Below are 16,671 nucleotides of genomic sequence, written 5' to 3'. Positions count from 1 at the left end.
GAATTTCCACTTTTATCAGAATGTGCCAGCAGCTGAGCTGGAGCTGTGCAGGAACAATGGACTTTGGAATTGCCACAAAATTGCTTCTACTGTGAGTTTATTAAATTTTGGGATTTGTTTGCATTTTCACCACAAGTGACTTGTGGGAAGAGCAAATTCAAGGCATTTTCTGTAGAGTTAACTTTGATTTTTTTCAAGAAACAACTTTACTTTGTCCCGTGCCCAGGGAATTCTCAAGGGGTCTCTGAGCCTCTCACACCGGGGGATGCTTGGGAGGGGCTTGGGGGGGTTGTCCCCATCCCTGTCACCCCAGGCCATTCCCCAGGGGGTGTCCCTGTCCCTGTCACCCCAGGCCATTCCCCAGGGGGTGTCCCTGTCCCTGTCACCCCAGGCCATTCCGCAGGGGTCTCCATCATTCTCACCCAGGGAATGCCTGGGGGGTCTCCCTCCCTCTCTCCCCTGTGCCAGGGGGTGCTCGGGGCAGTCTCTGTCCCTCTCAGCCCAGGGGATGCTCGGGGCTCTCTGTCCCCTGGCCCTGGGGGATGCTCGGGGGGTCTCCATCCCTCTGACCTCAGGCAATGCCTGTGCAGGGCTGGGCACCAGGGGCTCTGTGTCCCTCTCACCACTGAGGCTGCTCGGGGCTGGGGGGGCTCTGCCACCTTCTCACCCCTGGGGAGGCCGGGGGGTCTCTGTCCCTCTCAGCCCTGCTGTGACCCCACCCAAACATCATCGGGGCCACAGGGACAGAGACACCCCCAAACCCCCAGAAGGGCTGAGCCTGGGATTTGGTTTGGGGCCGAGGATTTAGGAAGGGGCTGGAATTGGGGCTGGGATTGGAGTAGGGCTGAGATTTGGATTAGAGCTGGGAGTGGGGTTAAGGCTAGACATGGGATTGGCTTTAGGGCTGGGGTTGGGATTGGGTCTGGGGCTAGATGAGTTTGGGACTGGGATGGGATGAAATACAGAACTGTGAGTGTTTCTAAATGTGGAGTGAGATTGAGACCAGGATCAGGGTCAAGTTTGGGACTGAGCTCACCCAGTGTGGGAGAGGGGGGATGTCACTGTTGGAAGGTTTGGGGAAAATCGTGGACTGGGGAAAAACAAGCTGTGAATGCCTTCAGTTCGGGATTCCTCTTGCCCAAGTGCATCTCTGGAAGTCACCTTATGTCCAAAAATCAAGAGTGAATCAAAAAATCCACCAGGAATTTCCCATTTCCAGTCTCATCCCTCTGGGGTTCTGCTGGTCCCCCATCTCAGGGCTGCTGGGGATCCCATGGGTCCTGGGGATACCCCTCTCCAGGGTCCTGCTTTTGGATTCTGGGAGGTTTTGGAGTCTCAGGGTCCCCCTCTCCAGCCTCCCCTCAATCCAGCCACTTGGGGTTCCCCCTTCTTTCCACCGCCCTGTCCTGGTTTAGGGCAAATTTGGTTGAAAACCCCCAAAAGGAGTTTCCTCTAGAATGCAGATTCAGCAGCCCCACCCTCAGACAGTTCGGGAAAATATTTCCTTGGAGAAAACTGGAAAAAAACTTTATTTACCAGGCAAAGCATTCACCAGCAGAAAAATTGAACAATATTAAGCAATAAAACCTCCTGCTGCTTCAAAATAGATGACAAACTCCACAAGTCCCTCCTTGGGCTGTAGCTCAGTGCACTCAGTCTCTTATCAGTCTCTTATCAGTCTCTTATCAGTCCCTCCAGCCCTGGAAATGCCTTGGTCCACGCCCGGCCAAGTGGGCCACAGGTGGGAGCTGCCAGTGTTGTTCTGGGTGTTCAGTCCAGAGCAGGTTTTAAACAGCTCCAAAGAAAAAGAAAAACCACAGTCCAGGCAACTTCTCTGCCTCAGCGAGCTAAAAACTAACTAAAAGCAAAGGAGAGCTCTGTCCCGCCCTCTGTCCATCCAGGAGCCGGAATGTGGAGGAGTGAGTGCAGTGTCTGAAAACAAACTGCAGCTTCTTCCTCCTCCCCTTGGCTCTCAGAACCAGCCTTAAAGGTGCAGAACTCATTTCTGGGCTAAACGGACCGATGGGGCACGAGCATCATGAAGTCACCCCAGGACGCGCCCCTGTCAGGGTCAGGGGGTCCCGTCCCCGCCTCATCTCCGGGCTGCCGGGGGTGCCCCAGCTCCGGTATCGCCCCTTCCCCTCTCCCCGCCCCGGGGGTCCCCCGTTCCACAGCCCCGGCTCTCACGGGGATCCCCAAAACCAATGTCCCGCCCCGTCAGTACCGGGCCATCCCCACGTGGATCCCCCGGGACCCTCCCGAGGGGCGATCGCGGCTCCTCTGCCCCCGAAAAAGCTCCTCTTAGGGAGCCCGGAGATATCCGGGGCTCGAGTCCGGGATCTGCCGGCTCCGAACACGCTCCAAAAAAATCCTCCCGGAGACCCGTGGTTGGAGTTATTTGGGAATTTAGCTACTTGAGCTGGGCTTCTTGTGGGACTTTTAGCAGCCTTGTGTTCCTCACCTTGGAGTAAATGAACTTTATCAGTCACTCTGATACCATTTGCTCCCTCTCCCCCTGTGATTTTAAGAAACTTTTCAAGGAAGGACAACAAAATATTTTCTTTTTCCTGGCTACCCACAACAGCCATTTTCCTCATAATTTCTCCCATAAGTTCCACAGGAGGAAGGAGGGACTGTTTCCAAGTTTCCAAGAGTTCCTCCAGAGAGAACCACAACCTCTTCAGAGGGAACCAGGCTGTTGTCAAAGGCACTTGGAGTCAGACAACAGTGCCCTGAACTCACTGTGCCAAAATAATGTTGCAATTTGGTTAAGAAAATTTCCGGAGTAATGCCTCCACCTCAATTAAGGTGCTAACAAGACCAAATCCAAGGTGGATTTTATTAAACAGTAAATGTGAGGTAGAGTTGGAAAGAAAGAGAAAAGGGGGGGAGAGCAAAGGAGTGACAGGGACAGAGACCTCCCCTGGGGCAGGGCAAGTGTGACATTGTCCCCTGTGTGTGTGGCCTTCCCGGGGTGGGGGTTTTACACCTGAGCCAGTTTGGGTAAGGGGGGTGGTGTTCACCCCCTGAGCAGGGATTCCCCCACTGTTTCAGGCTGCAGTGTAAGATGGAACCCAATGCATGTTTTCAATGCCCATCTTCATCAACTGCTATAAACAGGTGGGGCAGTGTTCTTTATCTCTTCCATAACTCAGCCCTGATAACGCCCTCCAGGGGAGATATCTTCTGTGAATGGGCCATTGAGTGTCACTGCAGGACTGATAAAATTCCATCCTCCCATTGTGGGATGCTCCGCCCAGGGGGAGGATCCAAGCATTCCTACCTGCATATAAGGTGAGCCTTGCAACACCAGGAGCAGCTTGCCTACTGGATTCCCAGAGGACAAGAGCTCCAGAACCACCCCTGGACCTCCAGAGGAAGACCAGACCCTTCTACAGGATCACTGCTTGGACAGAATCACGTTCATCACTGCAACAGGACTGCAGCCACCATTTAATGGGACTGCAGCCACCACCCTGAAGAGCAACAGGGTGTCAGGTTATATCCTGACTCGGTCAGTTTAAGGCAGTGTTTCTGCATCATTGCCTTGATCTTCATTTTCTTATTAAATTGTAATCCTGGTTAAGACCCTCCCCAGGTTTGCCTTCAAACAAGTACAAAATTCAATGTACTTATCCCTTGTTTTCTTCTCAAAACAGGATTTTCCATCCCGTAAACTTGGCCAGATGGAGGAGGAGACTGTGAGGAAGAAGAAGGTGCCCCAGGAGCCCCAGGCAGGTGAGGAGGAAGTCAGTGCCCCTTTCCCCCTCTCTCCTGCTCCATCTCCCAGCCCAGCACAGCCCCCGGCTGTAGGACAACCCTGCTGCCAACCCCGTCCTGCCGGGGATGCACTGGGGGGATCTCCTTCCCCTTCTCTCTGGCACGGAGGCAAATCCCATCCTCTCCTTGTCCTTCCTCCCCCAGGGAAGAAGATGAGGATGGAGACCAGGGAGGGCAAATCCCTGTGGCAGAATCTCGTGGAAGAGCCCATTTTGAGTGGCTCCACGGTGCAGAATTCCAACAGGGAGGACAAGTTCCAGAGATCCCACAGGAGAAGGGGCTCCAAACCCAGCCCAGGGTGCTCTGAGGAGGAAAGACCCACCCTGAGCCAGGAAGGTGGACAGAGCTTCAGCCAGAGCTCAGAGCTGGTGGTCCCTGAGCAGCTTCATGATGGGAAAAAGCCCCACAAGTCCTTGGAGTGTGGGCAGAGCCTCAGGCAGAGCAGCACCCTGATCAGCCACCAGATGATCCACACTGGGGAATGGCCCTACGAATGTGGGGAGTGTGGGAAGGGCTTCAGCTGCAGCTCCACCCTTTTGACCCACCAGTGCATCCACACTGGGGAGAGGCCCTACAAGTGTCCCCAGTGTCAGAAGAGGTTTCACACCAGCCCTGATCTCGCCAGGCACCGGCAGATTCACACAGAGGAAAGGCCCTTCCACTGCCCTGATTGCGGAAAGGGCTTCCAGCGCAACTCCTACCTCATCAGGCACCAGCGCATCCACACTGGGGAGAGACCCTACGAGTGCCCCACGTGTGGGAAGAGGTTTCAGACCAGCTCAAATCTCCACCTGCATGAGCGGATTCATGCGGATGAGAGGCCCTTTTACTGCCCTGATTGCGGAAAGGGCTTCCAGTGCAACTCCAACCTCATCAGGCACCAGCGCATCCACACTGGGGAGAGACCCTACGAGTGCCCCACGTGTGGGAAGAGGTTTCAGACCAGCTCAAATCTCTGCCTGCATGAGCGGATTCACGCGGATGAGAGGCCCTTTTACTGCCCTGACTGCGGAAAGGGCTTCAAGATCAACTCCCAACTCATCAGGCACCAGCGCATCCACACTGGGGAGAGACCCTACGAGTGCCCCACGTGTGGGAAGAGGTTTCAGACCAGCTCAAATCTCCGCCTGCATGAGCGGATTCACGCGGATGAGAGGCCCTTTTACTGCCCTGACTGCGGAAAGGGCTTCAAGCGCAACTCCACCCTCGTCACCCACCAGCGCATCCACACTGGGGAGAGACCCTACGAGTGCCCCACCTGTGGGAAGAGGTTTCAGACCAGCTCAAATCTCCGCCTGCATGAGCGGATTCACGCGGATGAGAGGCCCTTCCTCTGCCCTGACTGCGGAAAGGGCTTCAAGCTCAACTCCACCCTCGTCACCCACCAGCGCATCCACACTGGGGAGAGGCCCTACGAGTGTCCCCAGTGTGGGAAGAGCTTCACCAGCAGCTCGCACTTGACAAAACACCAACGGAGCCACCAGTAAATGAAGCCCTGCAAATGCCTCGATTGCAGGAACAGCTTCATGCACCACTCCAATTTCAACCCCCATGGGAGAACCCACATTGGAAAGAGCCCTGGTGATCCATGTTCCCTGTGATCCATGCTGGGAAGACACCTGTACCTTGTCCTGCCCTTGCCAATGACCTGATGTGGGATGGAAGAACATGAGGGTCTGGCCATGGCCATGTCATTACATTCACTCCCACCTCAGGTCATTGCCTGGGACAGGAAAGGGACTCTTTCTCTCTCTCCCTGAGGAGAAGGGTGTCCTTTCCAGGCAAGAAATATTGTAGCCAGGCAGACCCTGTGAGTTGTGTTGTAGTTTTCCCTGTAAACAGTTTTATTTATCCCTTCTGTTATCAATATTGTTTCGGTTCCTGTTTGTTCCTTATCTCGTTGCTGTTCCCATTAAATTGTTCTTAACCCAGTCCGGGATCTTTGCTTTTTCTGCTTTCCATGGGAGGCGGGAGGGCAGCGAGGGCAGCGCGGTTTTAGCAGGAGCAGGAAATTGGGGAATCCCATTCCTGAAGCCTGGCCCGTGGAAACCGAGCATCCCAGCTGGTGGCAGCCCTGGTGGCCATGGCAGCAGCCTTGGGAGCGGGTCCCTGGCTGGGGCTGTGGGAACCTCTTCCCTCTGGTGCCCAGGGACAGGAGTGGAGGGAGCGGCTGCAGCTGAGTCGGGGCAGGCTCAGCTTGGATGTCAGGAAAAGGTTTTTGCCCAGAGGCTGCTGGGGCCCTGGCCAGGCTCCCCAGGGAAGGCTCCCAGCTCCAGGGCTCTCTGAGCTGCAGCAGCGTTTGGCCAGCGCTGCCAGGCCCAGGCGGGCATTGTTGGGGTGTCCTGTGCAGGGCCAGCAGTTGGACTGGAGGATCCTGATGGGTCCCTCCCAGCTCAGCCAATTCTGTGCTTCTGGGATCCCATCAGCCTGGGGATGGGGCTGCCAATGGTTGCCATGGCAACGGGCTCTGGCTGCAGGCCTGAGCTGGTGTCCATGGCAACCACCCGTGGCATGGGGTCTCCATGGAGCTGCCAAGGCACTGAGCAAAGCAACAAGGGGCTGGTGATGGTTGCCATGGAAACTGACCATAGCAACAAGGGCTGGTGATGGTTGCCATGGAAACTGACCATAGCAACAGGGGGGATGGTCATGGTTGCCATGGATACTGACCATAGCAACAGGGGGCTGGTGATGGTTGCCTGCTCAAGATCAGATTTGTCACAGGCCCTCAGAAGGGTTCCATGGGATCTTTCCAAGAGTCTCCAGGCTGTTCCAGAGCTGAAGTGTCACAGGCAGAGTCAGGGGCTCCATGAAGACCTCCCAGGCCTTTCTGGGGATGGTAAAGAGCCCTGTGGTCTGAGGCAGTCACAGCCATTCCATGGTGACACCCCAGGGCACCTTGGGCTGCAAAGGCACCGATCTGTCACAGGCACTCACGGGGGCTCCACGGTGACATCCCAGGAGTCCCCAGGCTGCCAAAGAGCCGGGATGGCCCAGACACTCACAGGGATTCCTGTCATGGGCACAGTGGGAGCTTCAGGCAAAGTTTATTAGAGAAACTCCTGTTGGGTCTCGAGGTGCAGAAAGGAGCCCCAATAGCCCCCAGAGATCCCCAAATCTCAGCACTGAATCAGAGATGACACCAACTCAGATCAGAAGGCTAAGGGCTAAAAGCCACCTGTTTTTTCAATGCTCTTCTTTTATATCTTGGTTTTCTACAGGTGGACCCTCATTGGCCATTTAATCAACACATTTCACATGATTGGCCAATTAAGACAACACCTTCAGTAAACAACTTTATGGAAAAAAGCCAACTTATTTCAAACATTGTCGGGGCACCAGTTATTGATGTTTGTTTTATGTTGGGCTTTTCTGGGGGCACCCTTGATGGGGTAAACCCTCTGTAGCAGTTCTGTGCCATGTAAAAGGAGATGCATGGGACTTTTTTGGTCTTCAGCTTCTTGTTTATGGTTATCTTATCTAAAGTTTGGCATTGCTGTCCACACCAGGCTCAGCACACTGGAAAAGCACCGCAAAATGGCCCCAAAATGTACGGTTTCAAGGTCTTTTAAGGTTGTCTCATCCAATTAACTCTTAAAACCTACATTAGTTCCACTTATCTGCCCATACCTCTCCCCTTGACTGTCCACATAACCTCTGCACTCTGCTTTCTTTGACCAATCACCCTGTGCCACCAACACTGCAGAAAATGGACTAGAAGAAGAAGAAGACAGGGACTACACCCCAATTCCTCCATCTTGCTTCCTATCTACACCATACTAAAAATCTCAAAACCTAAATTTCTCACCCAAGTGACATGCTATACTAGCCTCTAATCTATTTCACACTTTGGTAAATTCTAATCTGTCTCAAAGTCTTGGAAGTCCTCTCCATTGGTGAAGGTTCAAGGCAGTGTTTCTTTGGGGGTCAGGATTCCTCAGAGCAGACAGAGAAATATTCCTTGTACCCTGGATTCCCACACATTTAACCTAAAAAACTTTGAAGATTTTAAGTTATCCAAAAATGTTCCAGGTAAGTAGGATTAGAAGGAGATGAAATAGAGAACAACAGAAAGACAGAAGATCCAGAGAAAGACACACAGATGGGTACCAACTGCTCAGGTTCCAGCATGACAACAAAAGAAACACCAGGAGAAGGCAGGATCCGGACCCTACGCTGGCCTCATGCTCCGGCTTTTAACGCCCTGGGACTTCATGGCCCCGCCCCTGGGGTGGGACTGCCAGTTGCTTGTCCAATCAGAGCCAGGGTAGCACCAGCTGCTAGTGTGTGATTGATTGATTGACAGCTGGGCCAATCAGAGCTGGGTTAGTACCACCCCTGCTGTGTGATTGACAGCTCTGCCAGGCCAGGGCTGGGGGCCGGGCTCTGTCCCACCACAAACCAAAGCCTGACCCGGCCCTGGCCCGACATGGGACAGGTCTGCCTGGTTTGGCCTCCTGGGGGCTGTCTGACAGGTCCCACTGAATTTGGCATGTCAAGGGCCACTTCCCATCTGACCGTGAAGCACTGGGGCTTTTATTCCCATGGGAAAGAACTGTCTTTCTTGTCTAGGCACCCATGGCCAAAATTGGGATTCTGCATCTAAAATTCTCTATATCCAAGGGTTACTCCCAGACAAAATCTGCCTGTACAGTCAAGTCTGGCCAGCCTTGGCCTCTGGTGAGTGCCTCTCATCTGCCCCTGCCCCACTGGGGCTCACTTGTTTGCTTCCTATGGAGACCATTGTGACACTGCGGGGCATTGTGGAACCAATGGGCCATGGTGACACTGCAGGCTCTTGTGGAACCTGTTACACTGTAGGAACTTGTGGAACCAAGGAGAACATTGTGACCCTGCAGGGTACCCTGGATCCAAGGGGCCACTGTGACACTGTGGGGCCTCGTGGAACCAAGGACATCTTTGTGGCTCTGTTGGGCCGCATGGGCCCAAAGGGCCAGTGTGAAGCAGCAGGGCTTTGTGGAACCAAGAGGCCATTGCTGCATTTCAGGGCCTCGTGGAGCCAAAGGGCCGTTGTGATCCTGCAGGGCACTGTGGATCCATGGAGAGCATTGTGGCATTGCAAGGCCCCATGGAATCATGGAGACCATTGTGACACTGTGGGGCCTCATGGAAGGAAGGGGCCATTGTGACACTATGGGAACTTGTGGAACCAAGGGAATCATTGTTGCACTACTGGGCCCCAATGGAACCAAGGGGCCATTGGACACAGCCAGGCTTCATGGAACCCAAAGGCCATTATGACACTGTGGGGCCTTGTGGAACCATGGAGACCATTAAGATCCTTAAGGACTTGTGTAATCAAGGGGCCATTATGACACCTGTGGGCCTCATGGAAGCCAGAGAACCACTGTGGCACTGCAAGGCCTCATGGGAGCAAGGAGCCATTGTGACACTGCAGGGCCCTGTGGAACCAAGGGAACGTGAAATAGGTGTGGCTGCCTTGGCCTCCCAGGGGTCACCTGACAGGTCTGGCTGACCTTGGAATGTGGAAGGTCACTCCCATCTGCCCCTGAAACACTGGAGCTCTGAGCTTTCCTTTGTATGGAAAAGAACTGTCCATCTTTTCCAGGCATCCATGGCCAAAATTAGGATTCCACCTCCAAATTTCTGTGTATCCAAGGATTGCTGCGAGTGAAAAGCTGCCAGGACAGACAGGTCTGGCTGGTCTTTAAGTCCTGAGTGCCAGAACTCACCTGTTTTCTAAACACTGGAAAGGACTCTGTGCTTTTCTTTGTATGGAAATAATCATCCTTCTGCAGGCCCAAATGTCTGAAATTAGGACTCCACATTCATAATTTCAAATATCCAAGGGTTGCTCCAAGCAAACCTGCCAGGACAGACAGGTCAGGCTTGCCTTGGCCTCTGGTGGTTGCTGTTCATCAGCTCCTGAAACATGGGGGCTCCGTGGTTTCCTTCCTATGGAGACCAATGTGACCTTTGGGAGCCTTGTGAAATGAAGGGGCCATTGTGACACTGCAGAGCACCATGGATCCAAGGCACCATTGTGACATTGTGGAGCCCCGTGGAACCAAGGACATCATTGTGGCTCTGTTGGGCCACATGGTCCCAAGGAGCCAGTGCAAAGCAGCAGTGTGGGAGTTAGCCTGGCTGCAACTCAGAGTCCGACAGATTTTACCCCAAAAGAATTGGGCATGAGTTTCAAGCCCTGGGAGCCATTTGTTTAAATTAAGGTGAACTTGAAAGTTCTCCAAAAATCCTTTAGTGTTGTTATGCTAACTTGTCTAGGTTCTATTCCCCTATTGGTTACTTCTTTCTCCTATATGGTTATTGTTCTAGAGTGTTCTACCCCCAAGTGTCTATGTTGTTGCTCCCCTTTGTTTTGGGTCTTTGGATCCTGCCCCTCATACTGTGCTCAACTTCTCCATGTTTATTGTTTTTCACCCTGTTAATTAAGTTCCTTTTAAACAACCTCATTGATCCTGCTCCTTTTCATTTCCGCAACCCTTGCCCTGAAGTCAGGGAACCAGAGAGGTTTGTCGCAGCCACCTTCACTGTGACCTTTGGCGCCCAAACAGGGACCATGACACTCAGGGCTCCCTGTGTCAGTCACGTCAGCTGGGGTTAGCTGATGGATAGGCCAGCGCTCCCCAGGATTTTGGATTGTGCCATGTTGTTGTTCTATTTCTGGAGTCCCATACTGCTGTTATCAGATTTCTAAAGTCCATACCTCCTTGGCGTGTTCTTATGGCTGCAGATCTTCACAGCATGGACTCCTTCTTCTTCTGCATGTTGTTCTCTCTTAGATTAGGGCTCCTTCAAGGCTCTCCCAGACTGGCTAACCTGCCCTCTTTTATCCCAGTTATCTTCATTGGTCACAGCTGCAGCCCAATGAAGGACATCACAGCTGCAGCCCATCAAGGACAACCTGGACCTCCAGGGGCAAAGCCTCTATACAGATATTCAAGTACAATACATTTCCTCTACTATATTTCCCCCTTTCCTTTACTTACAGAACCAGGTTTTATATACAATACTTCAAGTACAATATATACATTTCTTCATGACTCAAAGGCCACGTACAACACACATAGCTCTTTGCTCAAAGGCCATACTCTTTCACAGCTCCTTGACCCAAAGGCTATGTTCTCTCGCAGCTCTTGGCTGTCTTATCTTCTGACAACTATCTGCAGCTCTTGGCTGTCACATCTTCTACCAACTATCACATCAGGAGTACCAATGGTTGTTGTTCTATTTCTGAAGTTCCATACTGTTGTTATCAGATTTCTAAAGTCCATACCTCCTTGGCGTGTTCTTATGGCTGCAGATCTTCACAGCACAGACTCCTTCTTCTGCATCTTGTTCTTGCTCAGTTCAGGGCTCCTCCAAGCTCTCCTTGACTGCCTAACCTGCCCCCTTTTATCCCAGTTATCCTCACTGGTCACAGCTGCAGCCCAATGAAGGACATCGCAGCTGCAGCCCATCAAGGACAGCCGGGACCTCCCGGGGCAAAGCCTCCATACAGATACTCAAGTACAATACATTTCCTCTACTATAGTGCCAGGCCAAGCAGATTCATCGTTGCTTCAAAGGACCTTGCACAGGATCAGCAGGGACAACAATGGTTTCACCTGCATAGGATTGCAGGTGGGTTTGGGCAAATGCAAGACATTTATTGCCCATTTTGCCACTGTGTTTTTACAATATGAACCCAAGTCCCATTATCGATTTGATGTGTTCTGGTGGCTGTTCCCCCTAAGACGGAGAAAGAGAAAAATGGGCAGCCAGATGTCCAAAGTAGAAAGGAGTGCATATGGATGCTTTAAGTTAATTCTCACTGATCAAGACAAAATATTTTCAAAGAACGAATTAAAATCAATCATGAGGTGGATCAGTAAAAATTTTCCAGATGCCTCTGCTGATGAAATCCATACCACTGAAGTTTGGGACTCAGTGGGAGTTAAATTGTACAACCTTTTGATTAAAATGGACCCCGTGGCACCCTGCATGCTCCCCATCTTCCACACCATCCTTGAGACCCTTCACCAGCAAGCAGTGTGCTGAAAACTCAATCCATTGGTCACTCCTAACTTGGGACCTCCCCTCAAACCTGCCTTTCTCAGACCTTCCACGATGGTCCAAGATGGCAATGGCCACGCGGTCTTGGAGCATCATGCCCTGGAGACAAGGGACGGAAGGAGCCCGAATGTGGCTCGGGAGCCCGACCACCCTCCCTCCATCTTGGCTCCTCCACTTCCTGCTAGCACAGCCTTCTCTTCCGCCCCGAACAAACCTCCAAACTCCACCCCCACAACTGCGGGTCACGCCCCCACTGTCAATCATCCTCTCCACCCTGGGCAATGCCTCCAGTTAAGGAAGGAGACTGGCAAATAGCCTCAAAACTCCTTGTTGCCCTCGTATTGAAGAAGTGGGCAGAATCCCAGGTATCAACCATTGGTTTATGGGGAAATCAAGGATCTGTGTAGGGCAGCTAAAGACCATAGGAGGGACTTACCTTGTTTTAATGGCCTAATGAGGGCCATGTTTACAGCACATGTCTTAACTCCCTATGATTTAAAATATATTATGACCATGTTGTTGTCGCCTACACAATACACCATGTGGGAAGGGGGATGGAAGTGTTTACTAAATCAATTAATAGCAGACTATGCTAATAAAGAGGCAAGAGCAGAATTGACAATCAACCATCTAGCTGGAGAAGGACAACACAGCCTGCCAGAGGATCAAGCAGCAGGTATCCCCAGAGAAGTATTGGATGATATCAAAGAGATGGCTTTGAAAGCTTTAATCCAGGTATCGGATGGTAGCACCCCCAATTTGGACTACCTTGGGTGGCTGCAGCTAAAGCTTTAGGGCAATCAGACCATCCTGGGTGCCTTTTAAGTAAGCAAATCAATGCTGCCTCCCTCACATTGAGTGGCTGCTCTCAGACACAGAGACCATCAGACACGCCACCTTGCAGAACAGCGATAGAGTTTTTACTCTGGGCACATGGGCATGGCTGTGTAGACTCTGAGGGCGTGTGCTGCATGAACCTCTCCAGCCACAGCCAGTCAATGCACAAGAGCATTCAGGCACTGAAGGAAGGGTTCAAGAAGCTTCAAGTGGAAAACAAAGACTGGGTCAATAAACTCTTCCAATCCTGAGGACTAAAGGGTTGTATGATGCCGAGCTAAAACAGGACTATTAATTCTCTTAGTGGTTGTTGTTGTATTGTTAATTGTCCCATGTTTGTTTCGATGCTTTTAGAAAGTCTTAAAAAATTCTTTCAGTTCCATCTTTCTTGTACAACAGAAAGGGGAAGATACCCAACACAGGCACCTCATGGACTCCTTGGAGGAGAGAAATGGAGGCCAGGATGGCACAAAAACCTCTCAGAGACTCAGTGTGGGAAGGAAAATCCTTGAAAGTACCTAAAACTATTCTTAAATCCATAAAATACCTTAAAAACCTTGAGTATCTCAAAGTATTAATGAGCCCCACTGAGTGTCAGTATAAAGCTCTCCAGGGACTCGTTAAAGCAGATAATTGGGGCCATGATTGCACAAAACTCTTCCAAAGTCTGTATCAAAAGGGAAACACCAAGTACCTCAAAATAAGTGAAGTACGCTGAAGTATTAATGAGCCCCAATGAGTGTTGTTACTGACAAAGCCTCTCCAGGGACTAATTACAGCAGGTAATTGGAGGCCATGATTGCACAAGCCTCTCAGAGTCTCCAAGGCAAAAGGCAAACCCAAAGTCCTTTGAAAAACCTGCAGTCCCCGCAGGGAGCATGAAGGAGCCCCCAGGGCCATTGCTGAGCAAGGCTCCCCAGGGACTCCTTGCAGCAGATCCTTGAGGCCACTGGGATGTGGGCTAGGGGGGGATGCTGAGGGCAGCACAAGGGGCTGACAGTGCCCAGCCTGGCTGGGGCTGTGCCAGGAGGCCCCAGGGCCTCAGGACAAGGTGTCTCCTCCCAGCCCTTGCTGGCACAGACCCTGCTGTGCCCCAGGGCACCAACACTTGGCTTCTCTCTGTCCCCACCTGTCATCACTGCCTGCAGTTCTCTGCTCTGCCTGGGGCCTGGGGACACTTGCTCAGTCGTGTCCCTCAGAGGGACCCATTAAAAGTCCAAGAAACTTTGGAGTGTGATTCTGCCCTGGAGTTCTGGAGAGGTTTCTTCATCTCCCTCTCAGGGACTGATGCTCAGGGCCTGAGCACAAAGCCCCAGAGGCTGATTAAAGTCCTTGTGCTGTGTCTGTGCTGCTGAGCTGGGCTGGGCTCCTGGCACAGAGGCAGCTCCTGGTCACCAAGAAGAGCTTCAAAAGCACATTTCTCTTGATGAGCAGCACTTCTGCCAGCCCAGCAGGGCTGCGGCACTGCCTGCAGCCAGCCCGGGCACAGCACAGAGGCACAGAGAGCTTCAATCAGTCAGGGCTGGGAAGGGGCTGAGAAGTGCCTGGGGCACAATCACTGCCAGCCCTTGGCACAGGAACCTCTGGCTGCAGGACAATGCAGCTGCAGCTCCTGGAGCCATCTCCTGCAGCTGGAACATGCCAATGCCTGCAGAGCCTGTGAGTACATTCTCTGATTGTCTCTTGTGCAGAGCAGCCAGGGGTGCCCAGGGCTGTCCTGCAGAGCAGGGTCCTGCAGCCCAGGGCGCTGTGCTGGGGCAGGGACTCTGCTGCCTGCCAGGGACAGCTCTCAGCCAGCCCTGGCAGCTGCTCCCAGCACTGGGGAGAAGCTCTGGGGGGAAGGAGCCGCCCTGAGCAGGGCAGGGGCTGCTGCTGAGAGGGGCTGGGTGGGGCAGGGCTGCTCCCAGCTCCAGACCAGCCTGGGCACAGCTCCGCAGGGCACTTCCCAAAGAAGGTAAGCCTGGGATTGCTGTAAAGATCAGGAGCTTTCCTGAGAGTGTTTTCCATTTCCTGCTTGGAGAAGGATGGGAACATTGGGGTGATGGCAAAAAGATTTTTTTTATTTTATACAATTTTCATATATTTGTAGCTCTACAAATTACTATTACATAGTTATAAATCTATATTCCTTTTTTAGGTCTATTAAACACTTAATGAACTCTATTACTATTATATACATCTATAACTATAATCCTTTATTAACTTTATTATTTTCCCTAACCTTTTTCTTTGATTTTAGAAAAATAAGGTGACTGTCTAAATGCATTCCTGAAATACATATAGTATACAATACATATGGTATCCTGTATCGTCTTATTATCAGGAAGAGGACCTACAAGAAAAACATTTTGGTTTTTGACCAGAATGTGAGCAGTCATAATAAAAAGTGAAGGCAAAGAAGCCCTTGGACCTACTCCAATGGATTGAGCCAGGGGTGTGTAACTGGGGAAACTGAATCTCCTATTGGATGTTCCTGTTAAATATCCTAATTAATCAACCTTAATAAATTTTTGAAATCAGGCCCCAGGTGTGCCCAATCCCCACTGAGACACCTGACAGCTTCCAATTTATGTCTGGTTTTAACTTTACTGTTCTAACACTGTTGCAAGGGTTTTTTTGTTTTCTTTTTTGAGTATAGACAACAAGGGGATGAGAGAAGCAGAACAGGAATTATAATCCCAGAATCCCAGGACATTCTGAGTTGAAAGGGACACACAGGATCGTCAAACTAATGTTTGATCTTTTACAGGGACTGCAGAACTGTAAATTAAGTTGATCAGTGTCTCTGCTGGGAGCCTCCCAAAGGGCCCTCAGCCACTCCTCAGCCCGGCACAGCAGCAGCATCACCTTTGCAGGGCCCAGCAGGGCTCTCCTGAGCTGCCCTTGCCCAGCTGCACACAGAGCCTGCCCCAGCCGGGGCCCTGCACACAGGCAGGTTTCTGTAGGGCCCCAGCCAGGGCACACAGGCTGGGATGGGCTCTGTGAGCGCTGGCAGGGACAAGGCTCCTCTCAGGAAGGAATGTCCAGGCCCAGGGAGATGCTCAGGGAAGGAGAGGGGGCTGGAGAGAGCAGGGCTGGGGCAGGAGGGCACTGTTGGTGTGTGGGAGGTGCCGGGCACAGCTGGGCACGGGAACACTGTCCTGAGTGCCCGGCTGTCTCTGCCCTGCCCTCTCAGGCACAGCACCACAACATCTGCTCTTGGTTCTGCACTGCCCTGACATTGGCAATGTTATCTGCTGCTCTCAGGGAGGCTCTGGCATCTGCAGCAGCTGAGTCAGGCACTGCCCTTGGCATTCCTGCCAGGCAGGGCTGTCCATGGGAATGGGGTGTCCAAGCTTCCCTGGCACCTGTGGGGCTGTGGGCAAAGCAGTCCATGGCAAAGGGGAATGAGCTGAGCCCCCTCCCTGAGATCCCATCATGGGCACAGCCAGGGATCTCCTTGCTGTGCCCTGCCAGGCTCTGAGCTGCCCTCCTGGGTGCAGATCTGTGCCAGAGCCTCTGGGAGTTCCCTGAATGTCCCACGGGGAAGGGCAGAGCTGCCACAGCTGAGGAAATGCTGCTGGGTTTGCCCAGGGAGCCGTGAGTGTCCTTGGCACAAGGGGGTGCTGAGACCTTGCCCAGAGACCTTGAGAGAAGGTGAGACATTCAGGGATCCTTCTGCTCTGGGCAGGGTCTGGTTTATCCCAGGGTGACCAAGGAGTGTGACTGTGCTCTGATTTCAGTCAAAGGTGCAAAGCCAGGGCAGCTGGGAACAAGCCCATCCAGCCCCTCACCTTCCCTGAGCCACAGGGAATCCTTTGCCTCTCCCATCTCTCAGTGGCAAACTCTGAGCACAGCAGAAATGCTGGGGATTTGTGACCTCAGAGAGCCAGGAATGTGTGTGGGTAGAAAACAATTTCTAAAACCAACTTGTGCATCCATTTCCTATAGAACTAGGAGTGCAGATGCTACCAAGCCTGTCATGCATTAGGAGTGATTCCCCTGACAAATCCTGAA

At 52.2% G+C, this 16,671-nt stretch overlaps 1 protein-coding gene across 1 annotated transcript; it reads left to right on the top strand.

The window, feature by feature from the left end:
* Window positions 1-2,022: 2,022 nt before the first annotated feature.
* Window positions 2,023-5,156, top strand: LOC118701015 (zinc finger protein 239-like; the record flags this gene model as incomplete). The annotated part of the gene is made up of 2 exons (XM_036405589.1): window positions 2,023-2,126; window positions 4,406-5,156. Coding segments are annotated over exons 1-2 (855 nt in total), but the record flags the coding sequence as incomplete, so codon positions are not given.
* Window positions 5,157-16,671: the final 11,515 nt, after the last annotated feature.

This window comes from Molothrus ater, unplaced genomic scaffold, assembly GCF_012460135.2.
Source record: "Molothrus ater isolate BHLD 08-10-18 breed brown headed cowbird unplaced genomic scaffold, BPBGC_Mater_1.1 matUn_MA117, whole genome shotgun sequence".
Lineage (NCBI taxonomy): Eukaryota > Metazoa > Chordata > Aves > Passeriformes > Icteridae > Molothrus > Molothrus ater.
This window is presented reverse-complemented; position numbering and strand designations above follow the sequence as displayed.